We start from the raw sequence: 23,763 nt of genomic DNA, 5'->3' as shown, positions 1-23,763 counted from the left end.
ATTCTCACTGTCGGAATATCTTCCGAGGATAATAAGATGTCTTGTCGCCTATTGTTTTTGAAGAATCACCCTTCAATAATTGAACAATGCTTCCAACGAATCAAGACTCAAGATCGAAGTTCCCATGGGATCAGCCTATCAAATACTGAGGATAGCGTCGCAATCAAAATGCTTACAGCCTTATCTCGCAGGTCGCAGTGGTTCAATGTGAAAAGTGCAAATATTTCTGGTACATAAAATACTCAAAAAGAAGCATTCTGGTAAACATATGAAGCAGAAAGATTGCTTCTACCAGGCCGATTAAAGGTGACGCTGGCTAATGCAGCCCACCTGTTTTGATGTCCCTCAAGCCATACGGCTGAATACCGTGCGGCGGATTATAAGAGCCGACTGCACTCGGAGGTTACGATATATCAAGTGGCTGGGCCCGGTTTATCGAAACGACAATGGTGTTTTCGGCCAATGATGAGACGAAGCAAGGAATAGTGAAACACTCTGTTCACAAGAACAACACAATTGCTCGTACCATGCATCTCCGATGTCAGTTGAGTACCACTTTGCTTTACCGATTTGCAGCGGGTTTTGATCCAAGTCCCGGGTCATGAATCTCAGCAAGACCAGCGTAGGCCGGGAACTGAGTTGAGCAACCATCTATAAAAGTGTCAGTTCGCTATGGATCATGATGAATTGCAACAACAATCACTCATCCATTCAACACAAACTCCATCTCGAAAACAACCAATATGTCCGCCTCTTTCGACCTCGCAAAGCCCAACAGGACCATTCACATCGGTGTCATTTTGATGAACAGGTGAGCGAGCAGAATCAAATCTCTCAACGCACCCATACTCATAGGTTTTTAGCGAGACCGAGATCCTCGACGTCGCTCCTATTGATTTCTTGTACGGGCTCTCCAAGAATGCGTGGAAGAGCAGCTTTGAAGGCATTGCGCCTGCCAAGCTCGAATCGGAGACTATGGGTATGGAATTTCACTGGGTCTCTGAGAAAGGGACCTCTTCACCCTGCATCTTGACAAGTGGTATCAAGATTGTGGCTACGGTATGTTCACTTGATGATTGAATCCCCTATCATTGTACTGATATGGAAAGGACTCTTTTGATACTTGCCCTCCACTGGATATTGTTCTCATGGGTGCGAATTCCGCTCGCTACACTCCCAACGAAGCTGAACTTGCCTTCGTGCGCAAAGCCTACGACGAATGCTCTGCTTTCCTTGTCATCTGCGGCGGCATCCTCATTCCTCTCCAGGCCGGTATCTTGAACGGAAAAACGGCAACTGGTCCGATTATTTTGCTCGACACTGTCCGGAAACAAGCCCCGGAGGTTAAATGGGTCACCAAGCGCTGGGTCAGAGACGGAAAACTGTGGACGAGCGGTGCGCTCCTCAATGGCACGGATATGATGACCAATTTCATGAAGCATTATTGGGGCGGCGAAGGTGGCTTTGTTGACTTTTTGAGCAAGCTCGGTGCTTGGCCTGATCGTGATGTTGATTATAAGGATGCTGATTTCACGGGACTTCTGTGATATGCATACGACAAGTTTCGCGGATCCTACGTGAACTACGGATGTCACCGAAGCCGTTGAATGTTTTCGGAGTTAAAGTAGTCCAGAAATTCAGTCTCTACCGCATTGCTTAGAGTAAATTGATATTCTACCAAGTTGAAGAATAATTAATTAGTCAGATACTTTGAATATTGCGCCATCTTTAGGCTATTCTTACATCATCAAGATGTTGCGCAGCGCCCTCGAATTGCCACGAAGCAGCTCTAGGGTACCGAGGTGGCGTATCGCGAGTACACGGCCACTAGCCTTGGTCTGGCAATTTTTGCACCCTGATAGATAGTGGCGAAGTGTTTGCAGATTAGCGCTGGACCCCTCTATCACTAGCCACATCAGTAAGGGCTCCAGGACCCTTTTTCTCAATGGCAAGATCTGATTGGCTGTTGGTCTGTACAGCTCCGTAGATCTTAGGTCACTCAAGGGAGAGACATCCACACTGCAATCTCTGTTGCTCTGATACGAGAGTTAAGATCTGTTAGCATTCTAACAGTTGAGTTAAGAACGTCGTAATTTGAGCAAGTCACATAGGATTTGAGTAAGGCATAAATATGCGTTTCTACGTAGCTGAAATTAAATAATCATCATCTTGAACGAAATCAATTAATCAGGGAAATTGAATAATCAGCTAAGCCTAATCGATGATAGGGAGGCTGAGACACTACGTCATGATAATAGGCAACTGTTTTTGGAACGCGAGAGCAAGCTCCTTCCGCTACATTAGTCTACCCCAGTCACGTGGGCGGCTGGAAAAGAAAGAGGGGAAACTTGTGGCTTGAGGGCTATATAACGCACCGCGCCGTCTGACAATTGCATATTCCTTCAAATCGTCACTATTTTCGCCTCGAAAACACTAGTCGCTCACCATGTCCAAACTCTTTGTCGGGTAAGTCGCAAATATTGATTACGATGAATTTCAGCTGATTTGACGACTCTAGCGGCCTCGCTTGGGCCACAACCAGCGACACTCTCCGATCCAAGTTCAGCGAATTTGGTGAGGTCACTGACGCCGTAAGCACTTCCGCGCGCGCGCCTCCAGTTTCGAGATGCTGAGATTATTTTTTTAGATTGTCATGACCGACCGTGAGACTGGCCGATCAAGGGGATTCGGATTCGTCACCTTCAGCAGCCAGGAGGAGGCCAACGCCGCTATCGATGCCATGAATGAGCAGGAGTGAGTCACACACGCAGCAACACCGCATGAAACCCGGGAATGATTCTAACACAACAATTTCAGGTTCGAGGGTCGCCAGATCCGTGTCAGCGAGGCCAACCAGGGTGGTGCTCGCGGTGGTGGCCGTGGTGGTTACGGCGGCGGCGGCGGCTACGGCGGTGGTGGTGGCTACGGCCGTGGCAGCGGTTCCGGTGGATGGAGAGAATAAGTCCTTGCATTTTCTTGATTGAGGACGGCTGAGTTTATGATTCCCTCTCGGTTGGCACGATGAATACGGGAGAACGCACAAGTCTGATGACTGCTGCAGAGCGCTGCAGCGGATATGGGTTTCGCGAGGAAAAGAATTCATAGCAATGCACTCGGATTATACCATTATCAAGTCTTTTATCATCGCATGCATATGCGTAGTACTTCGACTTTGACGTAGTAGCGAATCAAGCTGCCTGTTTTAAGCTGGAGTCGCCAAGGTGAGTTACGTTTGTTGGATCCATAAGAGACATAGTGCCAGAGCTATAACGCACATAGACGTTGCCGTTGTCTTGGGCTAACGTTTAAACTTGAAACATAATGGCTGTCTTACTCTACTAATTTCATTTCCTAGGAGAGCTTGAAGCATCTTCCGCCTTCGAGAGCAATGTTACGTTGATAATCATACTCCAGGCCATCCAAGACCTCGATCTATACTTGCTGCTTTCCGTTCGGCTTCCGCTCAAGCTTACGAAGAATCTTGGCAGGATTTCCAGCAACCACATGATAAGGCAGCACGTCCTGGGAGAATGTCAGATACTGTAACGCAAAGAACGAGGTGCTGCAAACCTTGGTGACGACACTTCCTGCACCAACCGTGGAACCAGCACCGATTGTGACACCCGGGAGAATAGTCACATTACCCGCGATCCAGCAATCTTCACCTACAGTGATTGTACCGCCCAGTTCTGGTCCGTTTGTGCCATTACGCAGCTCAGGATCCAAAGGATGCGTACCAGAGAAGAATGAAACATTTGGTCCGATCAATGTTCTTGAGCCGATGGTGACTTGACATGTATCAAGTATTGTGCAGTTGAAGTTGATAAAAACATTACTTCCGACTTTGATATTGGTGCCGTAGTCGATTCTGATGGGTGCTTCGATCCAGGGATATTCGTGTAACACATTGTCTTCCTCATCTTCTGTGGCTGCAGGTGGAGGTAAAGGGCGGTCGTCGTTTGTTATTCTGCGCTCATGTGAGTAACGACGAGTGAGCCTCCGATGAGAGTTGGACTCACTGTCTCCAGAATTCGGCCATCTCGCGGCGTGTTGGGTCCTCGGCTGCGTTGAGTCGAGTGACAGCTTGCCTGCATCGCTTACGGGCAGCTACCAATTTGGGTGTAAAGGCGTAGTACAGATCGCCGCGGCGCATGCGGATGAGGTTGTCCTCCTCGTCGATATCAAAGACGGTCATTGTAGGACAGTATATGAAGATTATATCTTGATATGGGCGTGATGCAGGCGAATGAGATACAGGGATATGATAGGTGGACAATCGTTGCTTCTATGGATGTTGTTTTTAGGGATGGCGATTGTACAAGCATTAGATCTTCCCTCGATTGAACATTGTCGAGAGCGAGCCTGTGGTGACAAGAATGAGTGTGTTACCGGAATTTTAATAATCCATTCCTTAAATAACTCAGTAAGTCTGTCGTTCTTCCCTTTGACCCTCTTCCTTCTGGCTGTGACAGGCTAAGACGCGGTCGTGGTAGTGGGGTGACTTTTTGTTACTAGACTAACTCAAGCTGCAATAACGCTTTTGTCAAACATTCAATCATCATCTGGTATGATCTCAAGACATGAGTGGTAGGCGGCTACGTTCGCTTTGCATTGTTTCGGATGGTTTTAAATACCTCGGCCTCCATTTTGCATTTTTCATGCCCGAGAAATAATTGGACCTTCCTCGCCCGATGGAGCTCAAGGTTCGATTCCCTGTACCCGAGTTTCTTCTTTTTACATTTTGGAGACTTCTTTTCATGACTCAAAGAAGACTCTTTCAATTTCATTAACATTATCATACAAGCATCAATGCTCAATATTCTCAAGTAACGCGCCATGGGCTGGTCCCGATAGTACTGTCCAAAGAGAGGTATCATCCTAGTTCGCACCAACAATCAACTCACCAAATTCCTGTTCCTCCCTCAATTGCAAAGCCTCTTGGTGCACTCTCAACTCCTCTTTCTCCTCGCTACTCAAAAGACTTGTCCAAGTGAAAACTTGGTCCTGACACCAAACGTGAAATCTCCTCGGTCTCCTGCTCTGCGGATCATCAAGCATTTCCATTGTCACCAATCGTTCATCATCCCAGATACCAAACCCCAAACTCCTGAACGGCCGGAAGAGTAAACCTTCACTCAATCTGGGAGTACCTCTGGGACATAAAAGTGGCCCAGCCCATCTCAAACCCTTGCATCCAACCAGAACTTTGTGGCAGTGATAAGTAAACGCATCATTTGGGTCAACGCAAGGAAACGGGGGTGGCTTCAGGATAACAGCAGGCCATGCGAAGTTTGCACTTTTCTTCTTTGGAGGGGGGAGTTGCAAGTGACTTCCCTCCACTGGTTTGAAGCCTGTGTTGAAGAAAACACTCAAACCCTTATTCACAACATCAGTATCACCAACACAAGAACTTTCATCTGAGCAACCTTCCAAATGCCGGACATAGAGCAAAGCGGCCCATAATGGTTCTCGGGCAATCCATAGACTTGACCTCCTGAGTCCCGACAGGCACGTCTCGCCAGATCCCATGTCACGAATTGCCTCAATATCTGAGGATGCCCAGTTCAGTCGCTTTTCTGAAGCAGCATTACTGAGCTCGTAGCAAAGCTGGAGACACCAAAAGCCGAGGGTAATTCTCTGTATCTCATACCAAGATGCCTCGCCGCCCGTATTAACCTCATATGGCTGTCCCCATAATTGGCCATCAGGTCGTCGATTCCAAGGAAGTGTGCCAAGATGGTAGCACTTGTCAGTCAGATGCTGCGGCTTGGTTGCTTTGATTCTTTCATGAAAGAAGTCAAAGCACTCTCCTGCAAGCAACTTGATCTCCCGGAAGAGAAACAACATTTCTCTCGGCGTGAAGGAATCGTCACCTCGCATCACATGGGCAAGACGAATGCGTGGAATACAAGATGGCGGACTCGATTGAATATCTGGAACGCGGTCTCCTTGAGCGTTCTGAAACGAGGTCGGCATGATGAACTTTGTGATAAAAGTGGTGAGGTTTCTTGCTGGGGGATTTGCGATGGAAGAATGCCTGATGAGGGCCACCAGGCGCAGGATGTGCGGGATCCATGGCGTTGTCGCGAGATTCTGAGCTGATGCGTCGAGGACATCATCAAGAACCTCGGCTCCCAACGTCCCGTTCAGGAAATGGAAGATATGCGGTGACGCCTTGGCAACGCTATATAAACTTCTGACGTCGGGTAAATTGCTGAGTACCGGCGCGATAAGCTCCGGAGGCAAAGTCGCAAAGATATCCATCTTGACTAAGGTAGCTATTGATTAAATCAAGTTCTGAGCAAAATTGAGTTCATGATGCTTGCTTCATGAAATTACCCCTCAGATGAATATTGTCAGCATCATCGTACCTCTCACGTGGCTGGCTGAATTGACTTAAAAGAGCTTATCCGTTGATGCTGACGTTGACGTGGCTAGCCGTGGTCACACGCTAATACCCCGAATCGAGCAGACGATATCAGGAGCGAATAAGATAACATCACCACTGAGGGGTCGCATCAAAATGACGTTTAATGAAGCACAGCCTCTTGCGATATACTGGCGAAACTTGTTTGCGATAATGATACGTAAATGACTACGCGTCGCCAAAGTCCTATAAGCACAGTCAAAAACGAGTGCATGTCTTATAGGTGCCAAGAGTATCTTGGATCTGCATAGTGCATCTGTGTAAAGTCAGCACGCTGACGTTCTAGCGAATAAGAAAATAAAGAAACGACTGCAAGTGGAAGCGCGTTATTTCACTTCAGTACCAATGACAGTCTTCCAAGCAGAGCATATAGCATTGGTGAGCGTCTATACATTGAGTGGCAAATGAATATCTACAAGGTAAAAAACACGCGTCGTTGAATCCTGCCCACCTGGGCTTTCTAAGTACCAACATCACTCAACCGCGCTTGATCAAGTCGGCAGCCTATTTACGTTAGAGATGGGTTTCGAATAATTGATGGGTAACTTACCTTCTCAGCGACAGCATAAACAGTCGTCATAGTATGCGTGGCAGGAAGCAAAGGGATGACACTGGCATCGACGATGCGAAGCCCCTTAATGCCGTAGACTCGGAGCTTCTCATCAACGACACCACCTTCACTGCGGCTACCAAGCTTGCAAGAGCCAGCGGGATGGAACAGAGTCGATGCACTGTTGCGGATGAACTGTTCAATGTCACTGTCACTTGTGACGTTGACTCCTGGCACAATCTCAAAGGGGTTCAGGGCCTTGATTGAGGGTGCGCCGGAAAGCTTGCGAGCAAACTTGACACCTTCGGTAAGAATTGCGATATCGAGAGGGTTCTTGAGAAACTCTGGGTTGGCCTCGGGATAGTCGAAGATGTTGGCAGACTTGGCCTTGACGGAGCCTCGAGAGTAAGGGTGTTGGAGACCAAGGACTGAGACTCCATCGGCCCAGATAATCTCCAGAATGGCAGACTTGGTATCAAGAAGCTTTCCGTTAAGGACCTTTTGTTGCTTCTTGTAGCCCTTGACAACCTCAGCGGGCGTGCCTGAAGGGAGGAATTTGGAGCCGTCCTGGCTAGCGGCCTGCTTGTAAATATCCGAAGCGGAGTTCGTGTAGTTGGAGAGAGGGAGGAAGAGAAGGAAGTCACCAGTAGGTGAAGTCAGAGGCCCCTTCTTTTGCTGATCGTATTCAGCGCGCGCTTCAGCAGCGAAAGTGGCGTTGCTAGTAAGATTGCCGGATTGAATAGGAGCATTGACTAAACGAAATTAGTCTTCAGTGCTCTACTGGAGAAGGGACTGTCTTACTTGTGTTCACGATGGCGAGGAGAACGTGATCGTGGAAGTTCTGGCCGACAGCAGGGAGATCAACGACGACAGGTACATCGATGCTGGAGAGAAGAGCCGAGTCACCAATACCAGAGACCTGCAGGATCTGGGGGGTGTGAACGGCTCCAGCCGCAAGGATGACTTCCTTCTTTGCCTTGACAGTACTCTTGGCGCTGTTCCTGTTCTTCGCGAACTGCGGGAAGATGGTAAGTCGTAAGCAACTACGATAGTAGGGAGGCCGCTTACCTGGACACCAGTAGCCTTTACGGAACTTCCGTTCTTGCTAGTGAGAATGCGAGTAACTTGGTTGCCTGGAAGAAGCTGGAGGTTCTTGCGCTGAGAAACAGCGCTATAGTAGTCCTGTGCAGAGGAGCGAACAAGAGTCTTGGGGTTGAGGTTGTGAGGGCAGAAGTATCCTCCAATTGCGCCACCGTTGGCTTGGTCGACGGCGATGTTGATGTCGAGCTCACCGGTGGCCCCAACAAGATTCTCTGAAGTTTGTCAGCATTGGTCCGCTTTACGGATGGTATATGGAAAAGATGCACTTACTCGTCGTGGGCCAGAAGAAAGGCGAGTAGCTGGAGTGAATGAAACCTGAAGAACCATGCGCAGAAGGGTCCGTGGTGATACCATATTCCTTCTTGATATCGGCAGTTGGTCCAGTGAACTTTTCGTTCTGCGATTGAAGTTAGTCCTGATATCATGCCTTTGCCAACTATTCGCCAACCTTCTTAAAATAAGGAAGCAGGGTATTCCACTGCCAATCGCTGTTACCTAACTCAGCCCAGCGATCATAATCTGCCTTGGAACCTCGATCGTAGACCATGCGATTAAGCTTGGTTGAGCCTCCAACGACTTTGCCCAAAGGAATCGAGACGTTGCGGCCATTGAGAGAATCGGTGGCAGGGTAAGTAAGATTCCAGTCGTACTTTGTGCCGACAGCACCACCAGCAAGGCCTGGAATTGTCACGATGTCTTCATTTTTATCGCTGGGTGGATGTCAGTATTTCCTTTTAGGTCAAATATCAGATCTCTTACAAGTCACCAGCTTCAATCACGAGGACAGTCACGGCTGTTGGGGCGTCAGCAAACATGGAGGGCCGATGCAAGGGCAGAACGCACCAGGGTCCTCCGATAGGCGGTTGGCGACGGTGAGGCCTGAAGCTCCTGCACCAACAATGATATAATCGTATTCTGAGCGCAGATTGACATCTTGGCGTGGGTAAGCTGATGCAGTTGTTGCATGCAGACAACTGAGAGCAGCTAAGGTAAGCGCCTGGAATCTAGTCATGATCAAAATGAATGACAGTAAATGAATGTTTGTATTTTCCAAGGAGACAACTCGGCTGATCAAACTGTACCTGTATGAGAATTGATGGGACGAAGACGATCTTATACCCTCCCAGTTTCAGCAAACACCTGATTGGGACTGATACAGAAGGTGTCATTACAATCTATCCCAGAACAGAACGGGTCACTGATGATTCCAAGCACTGGCACTAAGAAACCTGCTTCTTTGTCAATTCGTCTCCCGCGCTCAATTACCGAAATCGAAGGTTTTGTTTCACCCCTTGAATGGCCGTTTCAGGAACGCATTCAAAAGGACGCTCAAGAGGGAATCATGTCCGCAAACCTTATTTCGGAGCACCGAATAGAGTAAGATCCCGATTGGACACGGACCAGGTTCTCAGCAAGCATCGCCTTTAAGACCCTGGCTTAGCATGGACTGATAAGGTTTGCATGGCCGATTCAGACATAGAGGTACACGTACACTGATATTGTAAGCAATTGTAATAATATTATGCCATGGCCGGTGGGATAAAAGAATGAGGAGGAGGTGCTTCTTAGCCGAGACTACCGAGGTGAATGAGATTGGATCTATGGAGGAGTCAATAACGACTACACCATGAAGGCAGCAGGAATGACTCGAGCCTTATATATATATATTAGACAACAGATCCAGGATACAGACACAATTGGTGATAATGTGCGATCTTGAATGTATTTGTACGAGAAACCAGGATACCTGAATGGTCAGTGACATAACTCACCTGCATAGGCATCAAGATCGCCTGTTGCAGTGGGATATGCATCTGGGGGGTTAGCGCCATGGCCGCTAAATCTTATTCGCTTTTGGCGCCTGACATCAAAGCAACAATTCAACTTCAATTGACCACGTACAAGCATTATGCCTGAAATGACGATATCACGGCAATTGAGATCGCCGGTACCTTTCTTTCCCCTCTATTTCTGTTGGATATCTACGCCCTGGTGTTGAAGTATGTTTTGATACCATCCATAACAGCCTTGACAATGGTCTCATCAATAGAACCATCCTGCCATGTAAAGCCAAACCCAACATACTCCTCATTGTTCAGTACGCAAATCACCAACGGAGCACCTCCAGCATATGCGCATCGGCTCAGCAACACTTTTCCTCGATGCCATGATGGTTTGGTACCTCCCTTGGAATTCTTAGCCTGTGAAAAAGTTCCGAGGTTTGAGACCTCAAAAGATTCCCCGCGAGGATGGCCGATTGATCCGATCAAGGCTGCGCCAATGTCTGGAATGAGTTTGAGTGCAGCGACATTTGCGTACAGCTCTCCAGAAGGTGAAGCATTTGCGAAATACTTTCTAGTAGCTTGCTGGATCTTCTTGGCATGGTTCCAGATCCCAAGAGTGCCTGTACTGGAGTCATCTGAAATCTGATCTAAATCGGAGCGAAGAAGCTGGATTTTGAAGGCATCGATGAAGTTACCCATGACGCCTTCGACTAGCTTTGGTGGTAGGTCTGATCGTAAGCTTACTGGAAGGTTGCACGTAAGAGCCTCTGCTGTTAATGGAAGATTGTCATACAGCAACCTTGCTACAAGAGACGGAAGAGCCGCTGTTGGTGCCACCCTGTGCTTTTTGCAGTCTTGCACAAAGCGCTCCATCGTGTTTGATGGCAGCGAAAGTGATTTGTAACGTGTATTGCACGGTAACGTAATGGGAGTTCCCTTCCACTCATTTAGCTCCGCAGCATTAGATGCTGGTGGGTTTGTTGGGATTGGCAGAGGGTGAAGCTCCTCGAGTGCCGGAGCAATCGGCGCATCATTCGAGAATACGACCCGGTCAAGTCTTTGTCCTGTGGAACTGGAAGTAATGTCACAAAGAGATTTCTGGAACGAATCGTGGAAAATCTGAAGGCCAGTTCCATCAGTCATCGAATGGTGGGCAATGAATGAGGCCGTGAATCCTTTGCTCAAACCATGGTCCTTGAGTATTACCAGTCTCCAGACGGGTAGGATACCATATCCAGCCTTGAAGCTCGTGTTGTGTTGGCGTTCAAGCAGTGAATCGAGCTCGTCGTCCGCTTGATCGCTGGTGAAACTTGGCTGACTTCTTTCGACAAAAGACACAACTTTCTCAAGATCGATTGAGGTTAGTCGTCCCCAATGCGGCCCCTCCTTCTCAACTACAACTGGAATCGCAAACAGAGCGGGGTGTTGATCAACAACTTGTGACAAGGCACTGTAGACGATCTCTTCGAGATCGAAGTCAGGTAAGGGCTGTGTTGGCGCGTAGTATGCAGACAGGCCAGTGTTGGTGAAGAAGTCGACATGATGGGCCACAGCTGAGAGTTCTTCGAGTTTGCCTGTGAACTTTGTTAGCAGCTTTTGAATGAAGGTAGGAGGAAAGGTCTACCAAGCGGCCGTATCTTCTTCAATTGATGTTCAGTCATGTTGAGTCGTGTTTGCATAGTTGTTATTAACGGGAAAATCACTCCTGTCACAGCATTTTAGCAAACTGAACGGCGAGAAAGCCATGAGGTCTGAATTGAATCGCTTTTCTCAATTAATGCCATGTGGTGATATCGAAGTACCTGACCTCGAACTCGTCTGTTGCGAGCATATGAGCAAGAAAGAGAAGAGAAGAGGATCGTGTACCCTGTATTGAGTAAGTTATTTATTTATGCGCGCACACAATCTAGAACGATCCTCCAAGCCTCTTTCAAGGGTCCATGACTTGGCGGGGGTAGTTAATGGCTCTTACCGTATCGACGATAGCTTCATGCACAGGGCGAAATCGACTCAAATCTTCTCATCCAGGGGCAGCATCCACCTCAAATTTGAAGTGAACCAAGGGATACTCACCGTTCAACAAAGGCGACTTCCGAAAGGTGAGTGTTCGACACATACTGCTTGGCAAATGAGAACACAGCGGGCATATACGTACCTCTTTCTGCACGTATCTTCTGACATCCTGTCAGCTCTGTTTAGTGAATGGCTCATCTCCAACTGCGAAATAACTTGGCCGACAAGAATTGAACACTATCAATTCCTACGGATCTTTATCATTATTCATCAACATGGCATACCCTTTCCCATATTCCCAAGCTGCAAAGCTTGACTCGAGGATCAAGATACCTCGTCCGACTTACGACCCAGACCTCGCACCACTCCTAGACTCTGCGTCATTCCCTGAAGAGTTTGACCTAAACTTGATGCGGGGAGTCGCGAGTGGTGAACAAGAATGCTCCCATGGTTCTTTTATCTTCAACGCGGAGACTGTCCTCAAAGACAATCCGCACTTGAGTCATACAGAGCACTCAATTCCTGGACCCGACAACAACATGGTTATTTTGTCAGTGTTCGCACCCAAGGAGCCATCAAAGGCGCCAAGGCCAGTCTTGTATCACATTCACGGTGGCGGGATGGTTAGTGGTGATAGATTCACTGCTGTCACGTCTGTGATTGATCTTCTGAAAGGGATCGATTGCGTTGTTGTCTCCGTGGAACACCGTCTTGCTCCCGAGACGCGCGCGCCTGGCCCAGCTGAGGACTGTTATGCGGGTCTTGTTTGGGTCTCTGAGAATGCTACAAGTCTTGGAATCGACCCTGCTGCCATTGTCGTGTTTGGAGTCTCCGGCGGAGGTGCTCTCGCAGCTGCTACGTGCCTTATGGCTCGCGACAGGAAGCGCCCCGCTATCCCGATCAAAGCTCAAATGCTCTACTCGCCTCTCTTGGATGACCGATGCGAGAGCTTGGCTGATCAGCAATTCGAGTATGGCAACCCTGCCAACACAGTGTGGCTTCGTACGATTTGGGACCTCATCCTTGGAGATGCACGAGGATCTGAATATGTTACACCCTATCAAGCGCCGGCAAGAGAGACTGATCTTTCGAACTTACCCGCTGCATATATCGATGCTGGGGAATGTGAAGTTTTCCGTGATGTTGCCGTTGCTTATGCGACAAAGATGTGGCGCGGCGGATCAACATGTGAGCTTCACATCTGGCCCGGAGCTTGGCATGGGTTCGATATGATGGACGATCCTAAGATGCCACTTATTCATATGGCTAATATGGCTAAGGCCAACTGGCTCCAGAGAGCCATGAGAGGTGTCGAAGATGAGTAGCATAGTTACATAGAAGAATTGAAGTGGTTGGTAGTGATGTAAAGATCATTTTTCGGGTGCAAGTGAATGCTTAGTGGAATGCAAGACTGGAACATAAACCTTATCGCTGTATTAGCAGTGTTCAAGAGAGACTTGTTTAAAAGCGTGTCTCCAATCAGATGAATCTCGAGCTTTGGGCACATAGGATTTATTCAGGAAACAAGGCAAATCTGGCTATTACTACTTATACGGCCATGATCTTCCATCTCAGTTAACCTTTTTACCTCACGAACCCGGACTCAGCCGGTGACCTGAAAGTGTTTAGGTATTTGAAAGTTGCTGTGCGCCGTTTGCTGGTATGTCTTGATAAGTCACACCAGGGACCTTTTTGTTATATCCCCCAGTGTCTTTGGCCGCGGCATATATAAGCTCTTTGAGCCATGCCACTGTGTTGAGCTCGTTTGAGTTACAGTCTAGGACCCTGTCTGTAGATGTATAACCTGACTTCACAATTTCGCCATTGTGCTTGAAGTCTGCTGACATCATGAATCTTGCAAGCGCAGTTACCCTTTCTCTCTCTGCTTCTGTCAGGGACGAGTTGGCTGGCTCTTGAAGCTCAGAATGTTGTGGATTACTCAGACTCTCGCTGATGTTGACCTCTCCGGTCTCTGTTTCCGCCTTTTGATCAGACTCACCCCTGGCAACAACCTCTTGGAAGTAGCTAGGTCGGCCATTCTCGTGGATGATCTTCATGTTTGGGTCTTTCAGGTACTCTCCCTTGGGAGCACTTGTCCATTCCCCGGTTGCTGTCAGGGCAACACAACAGTGCCATGGTGTAGTGAAGCCCGTTTTAGTGTTGAGCAAGCTCATAGAAATCTTGTGCTCACCAGTAGACTGGTGGATAGACAGTCTTAAATGGTTGGGGAAGCCATGTTTGACAGCAGCGGCGAAGGCCTATGCGATAGTTAGAAACTGCATAAATATGGTTAGAGAGACATATTTCATGTCACTTACATAACCTCGGATTAGCATTTGCTTCGCAAGATACCTCACATCTCTGCGATATGCATTTGCTGTTCGTCCATTTCCGACCGGAAAGATATGCTTCAGATCAGACTCAAGGAATCGCCGATATCCAAGGTATGTCAGCTTGGTGTCAGGATCTTTCTCAATCTCTTTGTCAATGTCGATATCGTCTTTACCAAAGTGGTTGAGAAGGGCTCGGCGGAAATTGGTCGCATTGGCGACATAGGCGATCTCTTGCATCTCAGCTGGGAGTGGAAGGTCGACCAAGTCTCGGATCCTGGAAAAGGATATGTATTGCAAGGCTTTCATCGAAGCTAACTCTCGAAGTGCTTGTCCATAGGCCCAGGTGTCGCGATCCGATATGCTCAACAGATCGTTGTAAACCACGCCGTCTGAGATGATAGTGCATTGAGCGCCAGGCTGGTAGATCTCTTCAATGCGGATACACATAGTATTCAGCCGATCCAACGCAATCTCTTCCGCTTTGTCGGGTAGTATGCCAAACACTTTGTAGGCTTTGTTCGCCGATTTGAAGGGAAATGCTGGTAGACACATCTCAACTCTCGTACCAGTAGCCACGAACTTGCCCACGACGGACAAAAACCTAGGTCTACCAGCCTCAAGCCTTTCTTTGCTGTCGCTGAATTTATTCAAGGCATATTCGAAGATGATATCCAGGATCATGGAGGAGATTGTGTGCACAGACGGATCTGCGTCATGCTGCTCTGGAACAGACCTTACCATCGAGGCTGCTCCTGATTTGGCAATGTTGGGCTGTTCCTGGACGGAAGCATCCGAGACAAATTTGGAAGTCACAGTCATGCTGTGTTGGTTCGCGAGGGAAGGATACGACGGTATGATCTGCATGGAGATGGAGTATGTCTTGAGACTAAGATGCGTCGAGGTAGGACGGCATCCGTGTTGGGTTTCAAGATGAACCACTTTTCCTTGATATGTTGGATTCGCGTTGAAAATATGCAAAACGGTCGAAGTTTGAACCCAACTACAAGTTCCCAGGGATATTAAATATGAAGCCGAACATGTGCAAGGTCAAGTCTCAGCACCAGGAGCAAGTCGTGATGACCAATTCAGACAAAGGATTCGACCGATCTGACGATACTCGGGTGTCGGGGTATGTACTCAAGTGACAAGCTGCAGGAACCTCAACTGAGTTGAGTCTGTGATTCGACGAGCAGGGGCTCGTATAGCCGGCAGGGGGTTTCAACCTGGCCGTGAGAAACTGCGCACCGAGTACCCACTTGAGGCTGATTATATGCTCACGATCCAGGGTGATCAAGTGTGGACAGGGGGGACTGAGCAAGTTACATGCATCAAGACACTAAACAATGTGCTCAAATGTCGCATCATCGATTGTTACCTTTGTGACGACTTTCACGCAGGGATGGTAGATGAACTTCTGGTCAGTGGCGCTCACAGGAAAAAAGAAACTTTTTTGTGAGCGAGATTGAGTTTGTTTCTGATCATACCATGCTTGAACGCATGGGCGCGAGTTCTCCAGCCCCTATGCCAATCAACGGTCGTCATGAACAGGGGTGTAGAAAAAGAAAATGGTCAAAATTTAGGATTCATTATGCTAAACTCATCTAAAGCCGCTCTAAGCTTTCTGTCGCCTGGGATGGAGGACTCACATGTTCTTTCACCCCCAACTGGGATTCTTTGCTAGCAGTGGAGCTGGAGCCTAAAGTCAACCGCTCACATCGTGTTTCGCCCGAACTTATTAAGCCATTTGAGAGTATGATTGAACTTAGTGCAGCAAGGCAAGGCTTCCGATAGGCGTACGGATACATCAAGCCTAGTCAGACCATTCAGCAGGGATGTAGTGGCAGACTCTGATACTCAGAGGCACATGAATAAATGCTCATTTGTTGTACCGACTGCGCGGTCCTGGCTGGAACCCTAAATGAATATGTCCATACGTGTCACTTCGTCAATTCAACACCCCAGATAAGGTTGACCCTGCCGAACTTTCAACCGTATGGTCTCTACGTATCATTCAATTATCTCGAAACGGCCTCATCATCTTACTCAAAATGGTTGACACTGATTCCTCATATGGGAGGAGACTTATTCCCCAGATTCTCGATCGCCTGGCGGTGGCGGATCCAGAACGCATTGTCTACTCCATTGCCAGCTTTTCTGATGGTGTCCCAACGTTTCAGCATATCACTGCACATGCCTTTGCACGGGCCGTTGACAAAACAGCATGGTGGCTCCATAAACATGTCAATGAAATGAATGGAGCTCTCAGTGGTGATCTGACACAGGAGTATGCTGTAACCCAGAAGTCGCCAAAGATCCAAGCCTTGGGTTATATCGGACCTCGTAAGTAAACACTTGACTTTCATGAGATAAATTACATGAAGCTCACACACATTCAGATGATATTCGGCATGTGCTCTTGACCTATGGTGCTGTCAAAGCTGAGTGTGCTGTAAGTCGTCACAGAACGCATTATTGTCAAAGCGATGTTAAATGAGTTTCAACAGGCACTCTTCCTCTCGCCAAAGAACAACATTACTGGTGCGTTGGCTGTTCTCAATGCTTCAGATTGTAGTATTTGGGTGAAGCCCCGCGAGCAGGCAATACTCCCCCTCGTGGAAGGAATTTTACAGAAGAGGTATATGAGACTTCTCGAACTCCCAAGTATGGATGAGCTTCTGGACGCCGAGTCAACGGAGCCATTCGTGTTTGATAAGTCTTTCGAGGGTGCTATCAACGAGCCATTCTGCATATTGCATACTTCTGGAACCACTGGAGTACCGAAGCCAATCTTCTGGACCCACGGCTTGATCGGTACGATGGATGCCGTGAGACTTCTTCCTCCCACTGAGGGTGATGGCGGGTTGCCTCCTTGGACGGACAATTGGAATGAGGGGGACAGGATCTACTCTTCTTTTCCAATGAGTCATGTGAGTGTATCTTAAATCAAGTTGCATCGATGAATCTAACACCGACATGCAGGGCGCCGGTGTAATCATGGATATTCTTATGCCTTCCTTGTTCAACCTTCATTGTATCCTGGGTCCTCCAGGTGTCTTGCCCAATCTCGGATTGGTCGAGTCACTCGCTGATCACGCCAACATTGACATCTGGAGTATGGTGCCTTCACTTGTGGATGAACTAGGCGAGAATCCAGAGGTGTTGGCCAAGTTCAAATCGGCCAAGTTCATTTGTGCTTCTGGTGGTCAGTAGTAGCTCTAATCCATCACTGAATCACTGACCACTGATTATCATCTCTAGGTCCCGTCAGCCCCGCCATTGTCTCCAAGGTCAATGAAATAGTTAGGGTACTCAACCTCACAGGCACAACGGAAGGACTCTTCATCGGCAATCTTTGGGTCCCAAGAGAAGACTGGCACTGGTTTGCCTTTCATCCCTACTCAGGATTTGAGTTCAAAGAGGTGCAGCCTGGTGTATATGAACACTGGGTTCACCGCAACGAGCACTGTGCTTTATTTCAGGGCATATTCTATACGTTCCCTGATCAGGACTCAGTCAATCTCAAGGATCTGTACATCAGACACCCGACGAAGCCTAACCTCTGGGCCTTCAGTGGCAGAAGTGACGATGTCGTTGTCCTTTCCAACGGTTACAAGATCTCTCCCTTGGACACAGAGGCCTTGGTCACGACACATCCTGCAGTCGAAGGCTGTCTTATGATCGGCACCGGGAAGCCTCAAGCCGGTCTTCTGATTGAGCTCAAGGACTCTTCTGAGAGAAACAACGAGTTGTTCGATAGCATCTGGGCCATAGTTGAGAGGGCAAACAACTCCACCTTCCAGAAAACTCGACTACAAAGAGAGTATATAGCCTTCTCGGAGGCAGACAGGCCGTTCATCCGGACGGACAAGCGGACCATCAAACGCCGCGCCACTCTAGATCTGTATGCAGACTTTATCGAGCGCTTCTACATCTCCCGAGATGAAGAAGCCGAGGATGAGGATTTTGAGGCATTCTCGATCGACACTACATCGATTGACACCGTGAGGGACTCGGTTTCTCATGTTATGCGGTCTGTATTACCCGAGGTTGATGAATTCCCGCCAGACGAGGATGTCTTCGACCTTGGCCTAGACTCTCTTCTCGTTTTTCGAGTCATCAGAATTATTCGTGCTGTTACAGGGCTTGAGGAAAGGCTAGCCCCCCGTCATCTATATGCCCATCCAACAATACAGGAATTTTCTGTCCAACTTCTCAAGATAATGGAAGAGGAAAAGACCAAGAAGATTGCGGCGGATTCAGCAAGTGACACGGAGACAAATACAAGGACAGAAACACCATGTTCGGACATCGAGTCGGAAAAGATGAAGAAGCTTGTAGCTGATCGCAAGCGGCGTCTGGGATCCAAGATGAACCCGTTCGATGCTGTTAACCCCAATCACTACATGGGGCTCAACTTCTACTTCGCTCTTCGGCCAGGTGTCAGCTTTGAGGAAGCCTTTGCCAAGTTACAAGCCGGACTTGTTCGCGCATTTGAGGTCATTCCTGAGCTCGATGGGAAGATGATGCTTGCTTCGGATCACGAGTTTGGCTACAAGAAAGGCGAATATCGAATTACAATTCCTCCTCGCCCATTACCAGCCTCTTCTAAGCCCAGACAGTTGGTGTACAAAGACCTCTCCCAAGTCCTTCCATCATTTCAGGAGATGCGTCAAGCGGGTTTCTCGCCGTCTTTGTTCAGCGATGACCTTGTCCTGGATTGCCCGCCTTTCCCTCCAATGCCAGCGGATATACTTGTTGTACAGGTCAATTTCGTGGAGGGAGGCTGTATTCTGGCCACCAACTTCATTCATACATGCCTTGATGCTGTTGGCGTCATGGTGGCAATCAGAGTCTGGGCTGAGTGCTGTCGGTATCTTGATGGGGATGAGACCGCAACATGTGACTGGTTCGACCCCGAGAGCTTCAATCACGATTTGCCTGAGATTATTTGGGAGCAGGAGGGATATGCGAAGCCGGCTGATGAGGTTGATCCCGGTACTTGGGGCTTTCTTCCATTTACACCCGAGATAAGCCTTAACCTGCGCAATGGAACAGCTTCTCACGACGAGATCATGCCTACTGAAAAGTCTCGTGCTACGCAGAAATCTCTTCCTCCGGCCCCTGTGTTCCCCGGAAGTTCGGTATGGCCCGCTGCTCCAAGCGAGCGATCGTTGAACACTACGGTCTTCCTTCTTTCGGGGGAGAGTATCCATAGACTCAAGCAAGAAGCTCTCACGGACCCAGAAGCCAAGAGTCTTTCTGTATCGGTGATTGATGTTGTGCAAGCCTTTTTCTGGCGAGCATCGATCAGATCTAGATACAGAGTGGCCAAGGAGATCAGACACCAGACGTTTCAGCCTGACGAGCTGTCCATTCTGGAAATGCCAATTGACGGTCGGCCTTACTTCTCATCACTGTTACCGTCGTCCTACATGGGCAGTTTGCTCATTATGAACCGTCCAGTCATGCCGATTGAAACACTCTGCTCTCCCGAAACCAGCATCGCACAAACTGCGCGTGTGATCCGAGAAGCAGCTACACGAATCACACCGTCGGTAGTCCATGACACATTTACTCTGCTACGTTCTATGACGGACTATAGCAAGCCTGCAACAGCAAACATGGGTCTCGAGCACATGAACGCCATGATCTCCAACATGATGCTGTTCCAGACAAGCGACATCTCATTTGCTGACTCATTCTTTGAGGGGGGTAGTCCGGAAGCAATGCGGCCACAGATTGAACGTGGCCACAGACGATTCCGGTTCTTGGTCATCTCTCCAACGAGAAAGGATGGTGGCGTGGAGCTCGTGCTCGGAACCTTGCCGGAGGAATTAAATATGCTCATGAGAGATGAGGAGTTCACTAAGTATGCAGTGCTGTTGGATCATAAGCGAGCTTAAGCTCTAGGTTGGACAAGTTTGGGTATACTGAGCAATCTAGATATTTATGATAGAGAGATAAGATTGGCCTTACACTTCTGACTGACCTCGAATCTCACCGGTAAGGTGAGCTTATCTCATCCCAAGGGATGGAGATACTTAGACAAGTTTAGGATAATGTATGATAAGTCTAAACGGCTCTTTTGACTAATTTTAGGTGGTCATTCTCTGCACACTATTGAAAGGGCTCGAGCTATGCATCTCAAGAGCCAAGACCTTGACGCACAGGGATCAGCTAGCCCTGCCAGGCAGTTCAAATTAGCTCTGAGTGAATACAGAGGGTTTTTAAGACAACGCCGCCAACAACTTGCTCGAACCCGAGCAGATCCAAGCGCTAGTCCTGCACATGCAAGCTCCATGCCACCGCATGCCACAAGGATCTGGGCAATTAATTTTCAAGGCTTGGCGGTACGATAAGACGAAGCTAGATTGTTTCTACAAGGGTTGTGTGGATACGATAGCATGTGGCTGGAACGAAATTGTCGCTGAGTTGGTGATTTGAGAGAATTTGAGCTAAATCTTGATTGGTGGGCATCAGCATGTAACCAATAACTCAGCACCAGCTCCATGGGTCGGTTTGTGAATCGAAATCGTTGAGGCATGGCCAGAATGAGAAGGTACCCGTGTTAGATTCATAGTTACTGTTGTCTCTTTGTCGATACACCACTACCATCGGTCCTTTAAATCCGAAGTTGTGTTTTCACACTTCTGCCTCTGGTCCTTTTCCATCCATAACGACTTCCTTTTACTCCTACTTCATCCATCAACCCTCTCCAGTCTGTCTTTCCTCAATCTCATTCAGTTTAGCCATCTTCGAGTAGCCTTGGCATTGCTGCCGACTGTTGTTCGCCCATCATGTCCTCCACGGTCGATTCCGATACGAAAGTGCTGCATCAAATACACGACAATCCCCATGACGGCCCTGACAGAGACACAGAAAGCCCTGTCAGCGACGCGGTAGACGTCAGCTTCCAGCATGGTGTACAAAACATTGAGGCCGTTACCCTCTCGTGGTCCAGAACTGCGCTGATGGTTGCTTTCGTCCTCATCTGGCTCGTCTACTTCGTCCAAGGTCTCGTCTCTGGAATTAGCAGCGCATTGATCCCATATGTAACATCCGCTTTCGCGATGCACTCTCTCACGCCAACTACCAGCGTGATGAGCTCTGTCATTGGAGGCGTCACCAACCTGAGCATTGCAAAGACTCTGGACATCTTTGGTCGCCCTCAGGGATTCCTGTTCTGCGCTACTCTTGCAACTCTCGGTCTTATCATGTCGGCCGCCTGCAATAATGTTGAAGCCTACGCTGCGTCGCAAGTCTTTTACACCGTCGGCATCAATGGAGTTGGCTACAGTCTTAGCGTGTTTGTCGCTGATACGACATCTCTTCGACATCGAGGTCTCATTCAGTCTCTTTGTGCCTCTCCGAATATCATTACAGCCTGGCTAGGTGGACCAATCTCAACTGCATTCTTGAACGGAGCCGGTTGGCGATGGGCTTTTGGCATGGAGAGTATCCTTGTTCCAGCTGTAACCGTCCCTTTGTTTGGCCTCTTTATGCATCACTATCTGAGGGCCAAGAAGCAAGGCGTCATTCCCAAGCGAGAGTCCCAAGGCTTTGCCTACTACATTCGCGAGTTTGATGTCGTTGGTCTTCTCAGTCTCTCTGCAGGAGTCGCCCTTTTCCTCCTCCCGTTCAATCTCTACGCCTTGCAAGCCAAGGGCTTCGGCTCCACCATGATCATTTGCTTCTTTGTTTTTGGCATCCTACTCCTAATCTTCTTCGGTATCTGGGAAAGGTTCTTCGCCAAAGTCTCTTTTATCCCTTGGAGGTTTCTTCAAGATCGTACAGTTGCAGGTGCTTGTCTCCTCTCTTTCACCCTCTTCTTCAGTTACATGTGCTGGGGCATGTACTTCAGCTCTATTCTTCAGGTCGTCAATAACCTCAGCATCACACATGCCAGTTACATCGTGTCGACATACACCGTTGGTGGCTTCGTATTTGCCATCTTTGTCGGAATGGTGATGTCTTACACTGGAAACTACAAGTCTGTTACACTTTTTGTGGCACTTCCTCTATCTATCCTCGGATCTGGACTCATGATCTATTTCCGTCAGCCTGACCAGAGTATTGGGTATATCGCCATGTCTCAAGTCTTCATTGCCTTCGGAAGTGGCGCCATCATGATTACTGCCGAGATCGCCATTCTTGCCGCTGTTCAAGAACAGCAATATTTTGCCGTGTCTATCGCGCTGGTCTCCATGTGTGCCAGCATAGGATCGGCAGTTGGTTTGACTGTGTCATCTGCTATCTGGCAAGACGTTCTCCCTAAGAAGCTTGCCGAGTATCTGCCCGAGGAGGATCTCCCCAATCTGCCCATGATTGCGATGGACCTTGTCACGCAACTGTCGTTCCCTGTTGGATCACCTACCCGACTAGCTATTCAACATGCATATGGAGACGCACACAAGTACTTGTTTATCGCCGGTACCGCAGTCTGGGCTCTTGGCATTGTTGGAGTGGTTATGTGGAAGAACATTAACGTCATCAACATCAAACAGACCAAGGGACGGGTCGTCTAAGGTTGTCACTGAAGGGTTGGCAGGAGTCGCACCAAGTTCAACTTGTTTTTATAGCAATCAACCTAGCATGTCTATCAAGCTGACAACATAGTCATGTATCCGCCTGACATCGGATCTTAATTGACTCATTCTTGATGCTGACAAATCGCTCACGACCAGTTCCTTACCCCTCACTATCGCAATAGTTCTAATTCTCTCAAGTCAACCGTGCTCTGATTGTCATCTAATTAACTCTGAAGCATGTCTCCTCCTACCAAGTATGCTGTCGCATTGTTCCCTGGATTCCAAGCCCTGGATGTGTTTGGGCCTTTGGACGTCCTGAACTTCACGTCCAAGCGCCAACCTCTCGAACTCTCACTCCTTCATACTTCTCTCGATCCTGTGTCTACGCTAGAAGATGACTCGCCTGGCCGTATTGGACAAAGTGTTGTCCCAACTCATACTTATGATAATGCACCGGACGATATTGAAGTCCTGCTTGTACCAGGGGGGAGAGGCTCGCGAAATCCTGAAAATGTGAAAAGAGTTCGCGAATTTGTCAAGGAGAGATATCCTAAACTGAAGTTTCTTCTGACTGTCTGCACTGGCAGTGCCATCGTGGCCCAGTCAGGCTTACTTGATGGAAAAGAAGCAACTTCGAACAAGAGATCCTTTGACTGGGTACGTTGCTCCGATCTCGGGATGCTTTTTTACTAACCAATGATAGGTTGAGACTCAAGGACCTGATGTCAGGTGGGTGCGAAAGGCAAGATGGGTTGTCGATGGCAATATTTGGACTTCATCTGGAATCTCAGCAGGTATTGATATGATCTATGCTTTCATTGCAGAGCAGTATGGACAGGAAATCGCAGATGACACGGCAAATGGTTCCGAGTATGTCCGCAACACCGATTCCAAAGAAGATCCATTTGCCGTCTAGCGACACCTCACTCGTCCACTCAGATAAGGAAGCTCTCTCAATGATCACTAGGTAGCTCTTGTTCACGATCATAAATAACATTTCTTCGTGAGAAGTTTATGGCTCTCTTGC

The 23,763-nt window shown here is 48.3% G+C and overlaps 11 protein-coding genes across 11 annotated transcripts; 6 read left to right on the top strand and 5 right to left on the bottom strand.

Annotated features, from left to right (window-relative positions):
• Positions 1-402: 402 nt before the first annotated feature.
• On the top strand, positions 403-1,547 carry BKA55DRAFT_679220 (class I glutamine amidotransferase-like protein; the record flags this gene model as incomplete). Its single annotated transcript, XM_046198162.1, has 3 exons — positions 403-811; positions 864-1,059; positions 1,110-1,547. The coding sequence occupies exons 1-3, from the start codon at positions 744-746 to the stop codon at positions 1,545-1,547; spliced, it is 702 nt and encodes a 233-aa protein (XP_046045069.1). The 5' UTR covers positions 403-743.
• An 899-nt stretch (positions 1,548-2,446) lies between these two features.
• Positions 2,447-2,962, top strand: BKA55DRAFT_543580 (uncharacterized protein; the record flags this gene model as incomplete). The annotated part of the gene is made up of 4 exons (XM_046190610.1): positions 2,447-2,466; positions 2,519-2,591; positions 2,648-2,754; positions 2,818-2,962. 4 exons carry the CDS (start codon positions 2,447-2,449, stop codon positions 2,960-2,962), a joined length of 345 nt encoding a protein of 114 aa, XP_046045068.1.
• Positions 2,963-3,432: 470 nt separating this feature from the next.
• Positions 3,433-4,195, bottom strand: BKA55DRAFT_694563 (trimeric LpxA-like protein; the record flags this gene model as incomplete). Its single annotated transcript, XM_046200054.1, has 3 exons — positions 3,433-3,522; positions 3,571-3,967; positions 4,020-4,195. 3 exons carry the CDS (start codon positions 4,193-4,195, stop codon positions 3,433-3,435), a joined length of 663 nt encoding a protein of 220 aa, XP_046045067.1.
• A 560-nt stretch (positions 4,196-4,755) lies between these two features.
• BKA55DRAFT_597450 (uncharacterized protein) lies at positions 4,756-6,264 on the bottom strand (the record flags this gene model as incomplete). The annotated part of the gene is made up of 2 exons (XM_046196077.1): positions 4,756-4,772; positions 4,905-6,264. The coding sequence occupies 2 exons, from the start codon at positions 6,262-6,264 to the stop codon at positions 4,756-4,758; spliced, it is 1,377 nt and encodes a 458-aa protein (XP_046045066.1).
• Positions 6,265-6,904: 640 nt separating this feature from the next.
• BKA55DRAFT_666687 (uncharacterized protein) lies at positions 6,905-9,552 on the bottom strand (the record flags this gene model as incomplete). The annotated part of the gene is made up of 8 exons (XM_046197791.1): positions 8,922-9,552; positions 8,838-8,871; positions 8,527-8,788; positions 8,349-8,475; positions 8,046-8,290; positions 7,779-7,992; positions 6,978-7,729; positions 6,905-6,931 (listed from the first exon to the last, which is right to left on the bottom strand). The coding sequence occupies exons 1-8, from the start codon at positions 9,088-9,090 to the stop codon at positions 6,905-6,907; spliced, it is 1,830 nt and encodes a 609-aa protein (XP_046045065.1). The 5' UTR covers positions 9,091-9,552.
• A 508-nt stretch (positions 9,553-10,060) lies between these two features.
• On the bottom strand, positions 10,061-11,523 carry BKA55DRAFT_694560 (uncharacterized protein; the record flags this gene model as incomplete). Its single annotated transcript, XM_046200053.1, has 2 exons — positions 10,061-11,436; positions 11,487-11,523. The coding sequence occupies 2 exons, from the start codon at positions 11,521-11,523 to the stop codon at positions 10,061-10,063; spliced, it is 1,413 nt and encodes a 470-aa protein (XP_046045064.1).
• Positions 11,524-12,150: 627 nt separating this feature from the next.
• Positions 12,151-13,200, top strand: BKA55DRAFT_520901 (Alpha/Beta hydrolase protein; the record flags this gene model as incomplete). The annotated part of the gene is made up of 1 exon (XM_046188467.1): positions 12,151-13,200. The coding sequence occupies one exon, from the start codon at positions 12,151-12,153 to the stop codon at positions 13,198-13,200; it is 1,050 nt and encodes a 349-aa protein (XP_046045063.1).
• Positions 13,201-13,500: 300 nt separating this feature from the next.
• On the bottom strand, positions 13,501-15,027 carry BKA55DRAFT_597446 (Pyoverdine/dityrosine biosynthesis protein-domain-containing protein; the record flags this gene model as incomplete). The annotated part of the gene is made up of 2 exons (XM_046196076.1): positions 13,501-14,133; positions 14,194-15,027. 2 exons carry the CDS (start codon positions 15,025-15,027, stop codon positions 13,501-13,503), a joined length of 1,467 nt encoding a protein of 488 aa, XP_046045062.1.
• A 1,229-nt stretch (positions 15,028-16,256) lies between these two features.
• On the top strand, positions 16,257-20,123 carry BKA55DRAFT_707988 (uncharacterized protein; the record flags this gene model as incomplete). Its single annotated transcript, XM_046200726.1, has 5 exons — positions 16,257-16,548; positions 16,590-16,657; positions 16,713-17,135; positions 17,188-17,410; positions 17,467-20,123. 5 exons carry the CDS (start codon positions 16,257-16,259, stop codon positions 20,109-20,111), a joined length of 3,651 nt encoding a protein of 1,216 aa, XP_046045061.1. The 3' UTR covers positions 20,112-20,123.
• Positions 20,124-21,005: 882 nt separating this feature from the next.
• BKA55DRAFT_707982 (major facilitator superfamily domain-containing protein) lies at positions 21,006-22,782 on the top strand (the record flags this gene model as incomplete). Its single annotated transcript, XM_046200725.1, has 1 exon — positions 21,006-22,782. One exon carries the CDS (start codon positions 21,006-21,008, stop codon positions 22,731-22,733), a length of 1,728 nt encoding a protein of 575 aa, XP_046045060.1. The 3' UTR covers positions 22,734-22,782.
• On the top strand, positions 22,752-23,746 carry BKA55DRAFT_578791 (class I glutamine amidotransferase-like protein). The gene is made up of 2 exons (XM_046193763.1): positions 22,752-23,393; positions 23,440-23,746. Exons 1-2 carry the CDS (start codon positions 22,974-22,976, stop codon positions 23,650-23,652), a joined length of 633 nt encoding a protein of 210 aa, XP_046045059.1. The 5' UTR covers positions 22,752-22,973; the 3' UTR covers positions 23,653-23,746.
• The last annotated feature ends 17 nt before the right edge of the window (positions 23,747-23,763 follow it).

This window comes from Fusarium redolens (genome assembly GCF_020744475.1).
Source record: "Fusarium redolens strain MPI-CAGE-AT-0023 chromosome Unknown BKA55scaffold_16, whole genome shotgun sequence".
Lineage (NCBI taxonomy): Eukaryota > Fungi > Ascomycota > Sordariomycetes > Hypocreales > Nectriaceae > Fusarium > Fusarium redolens.
The sequence above is the reverse complement of the archived record's forward strand: the minus strand, read 5'-3'. Positions and strand labels throughout refer to the sequence as shown.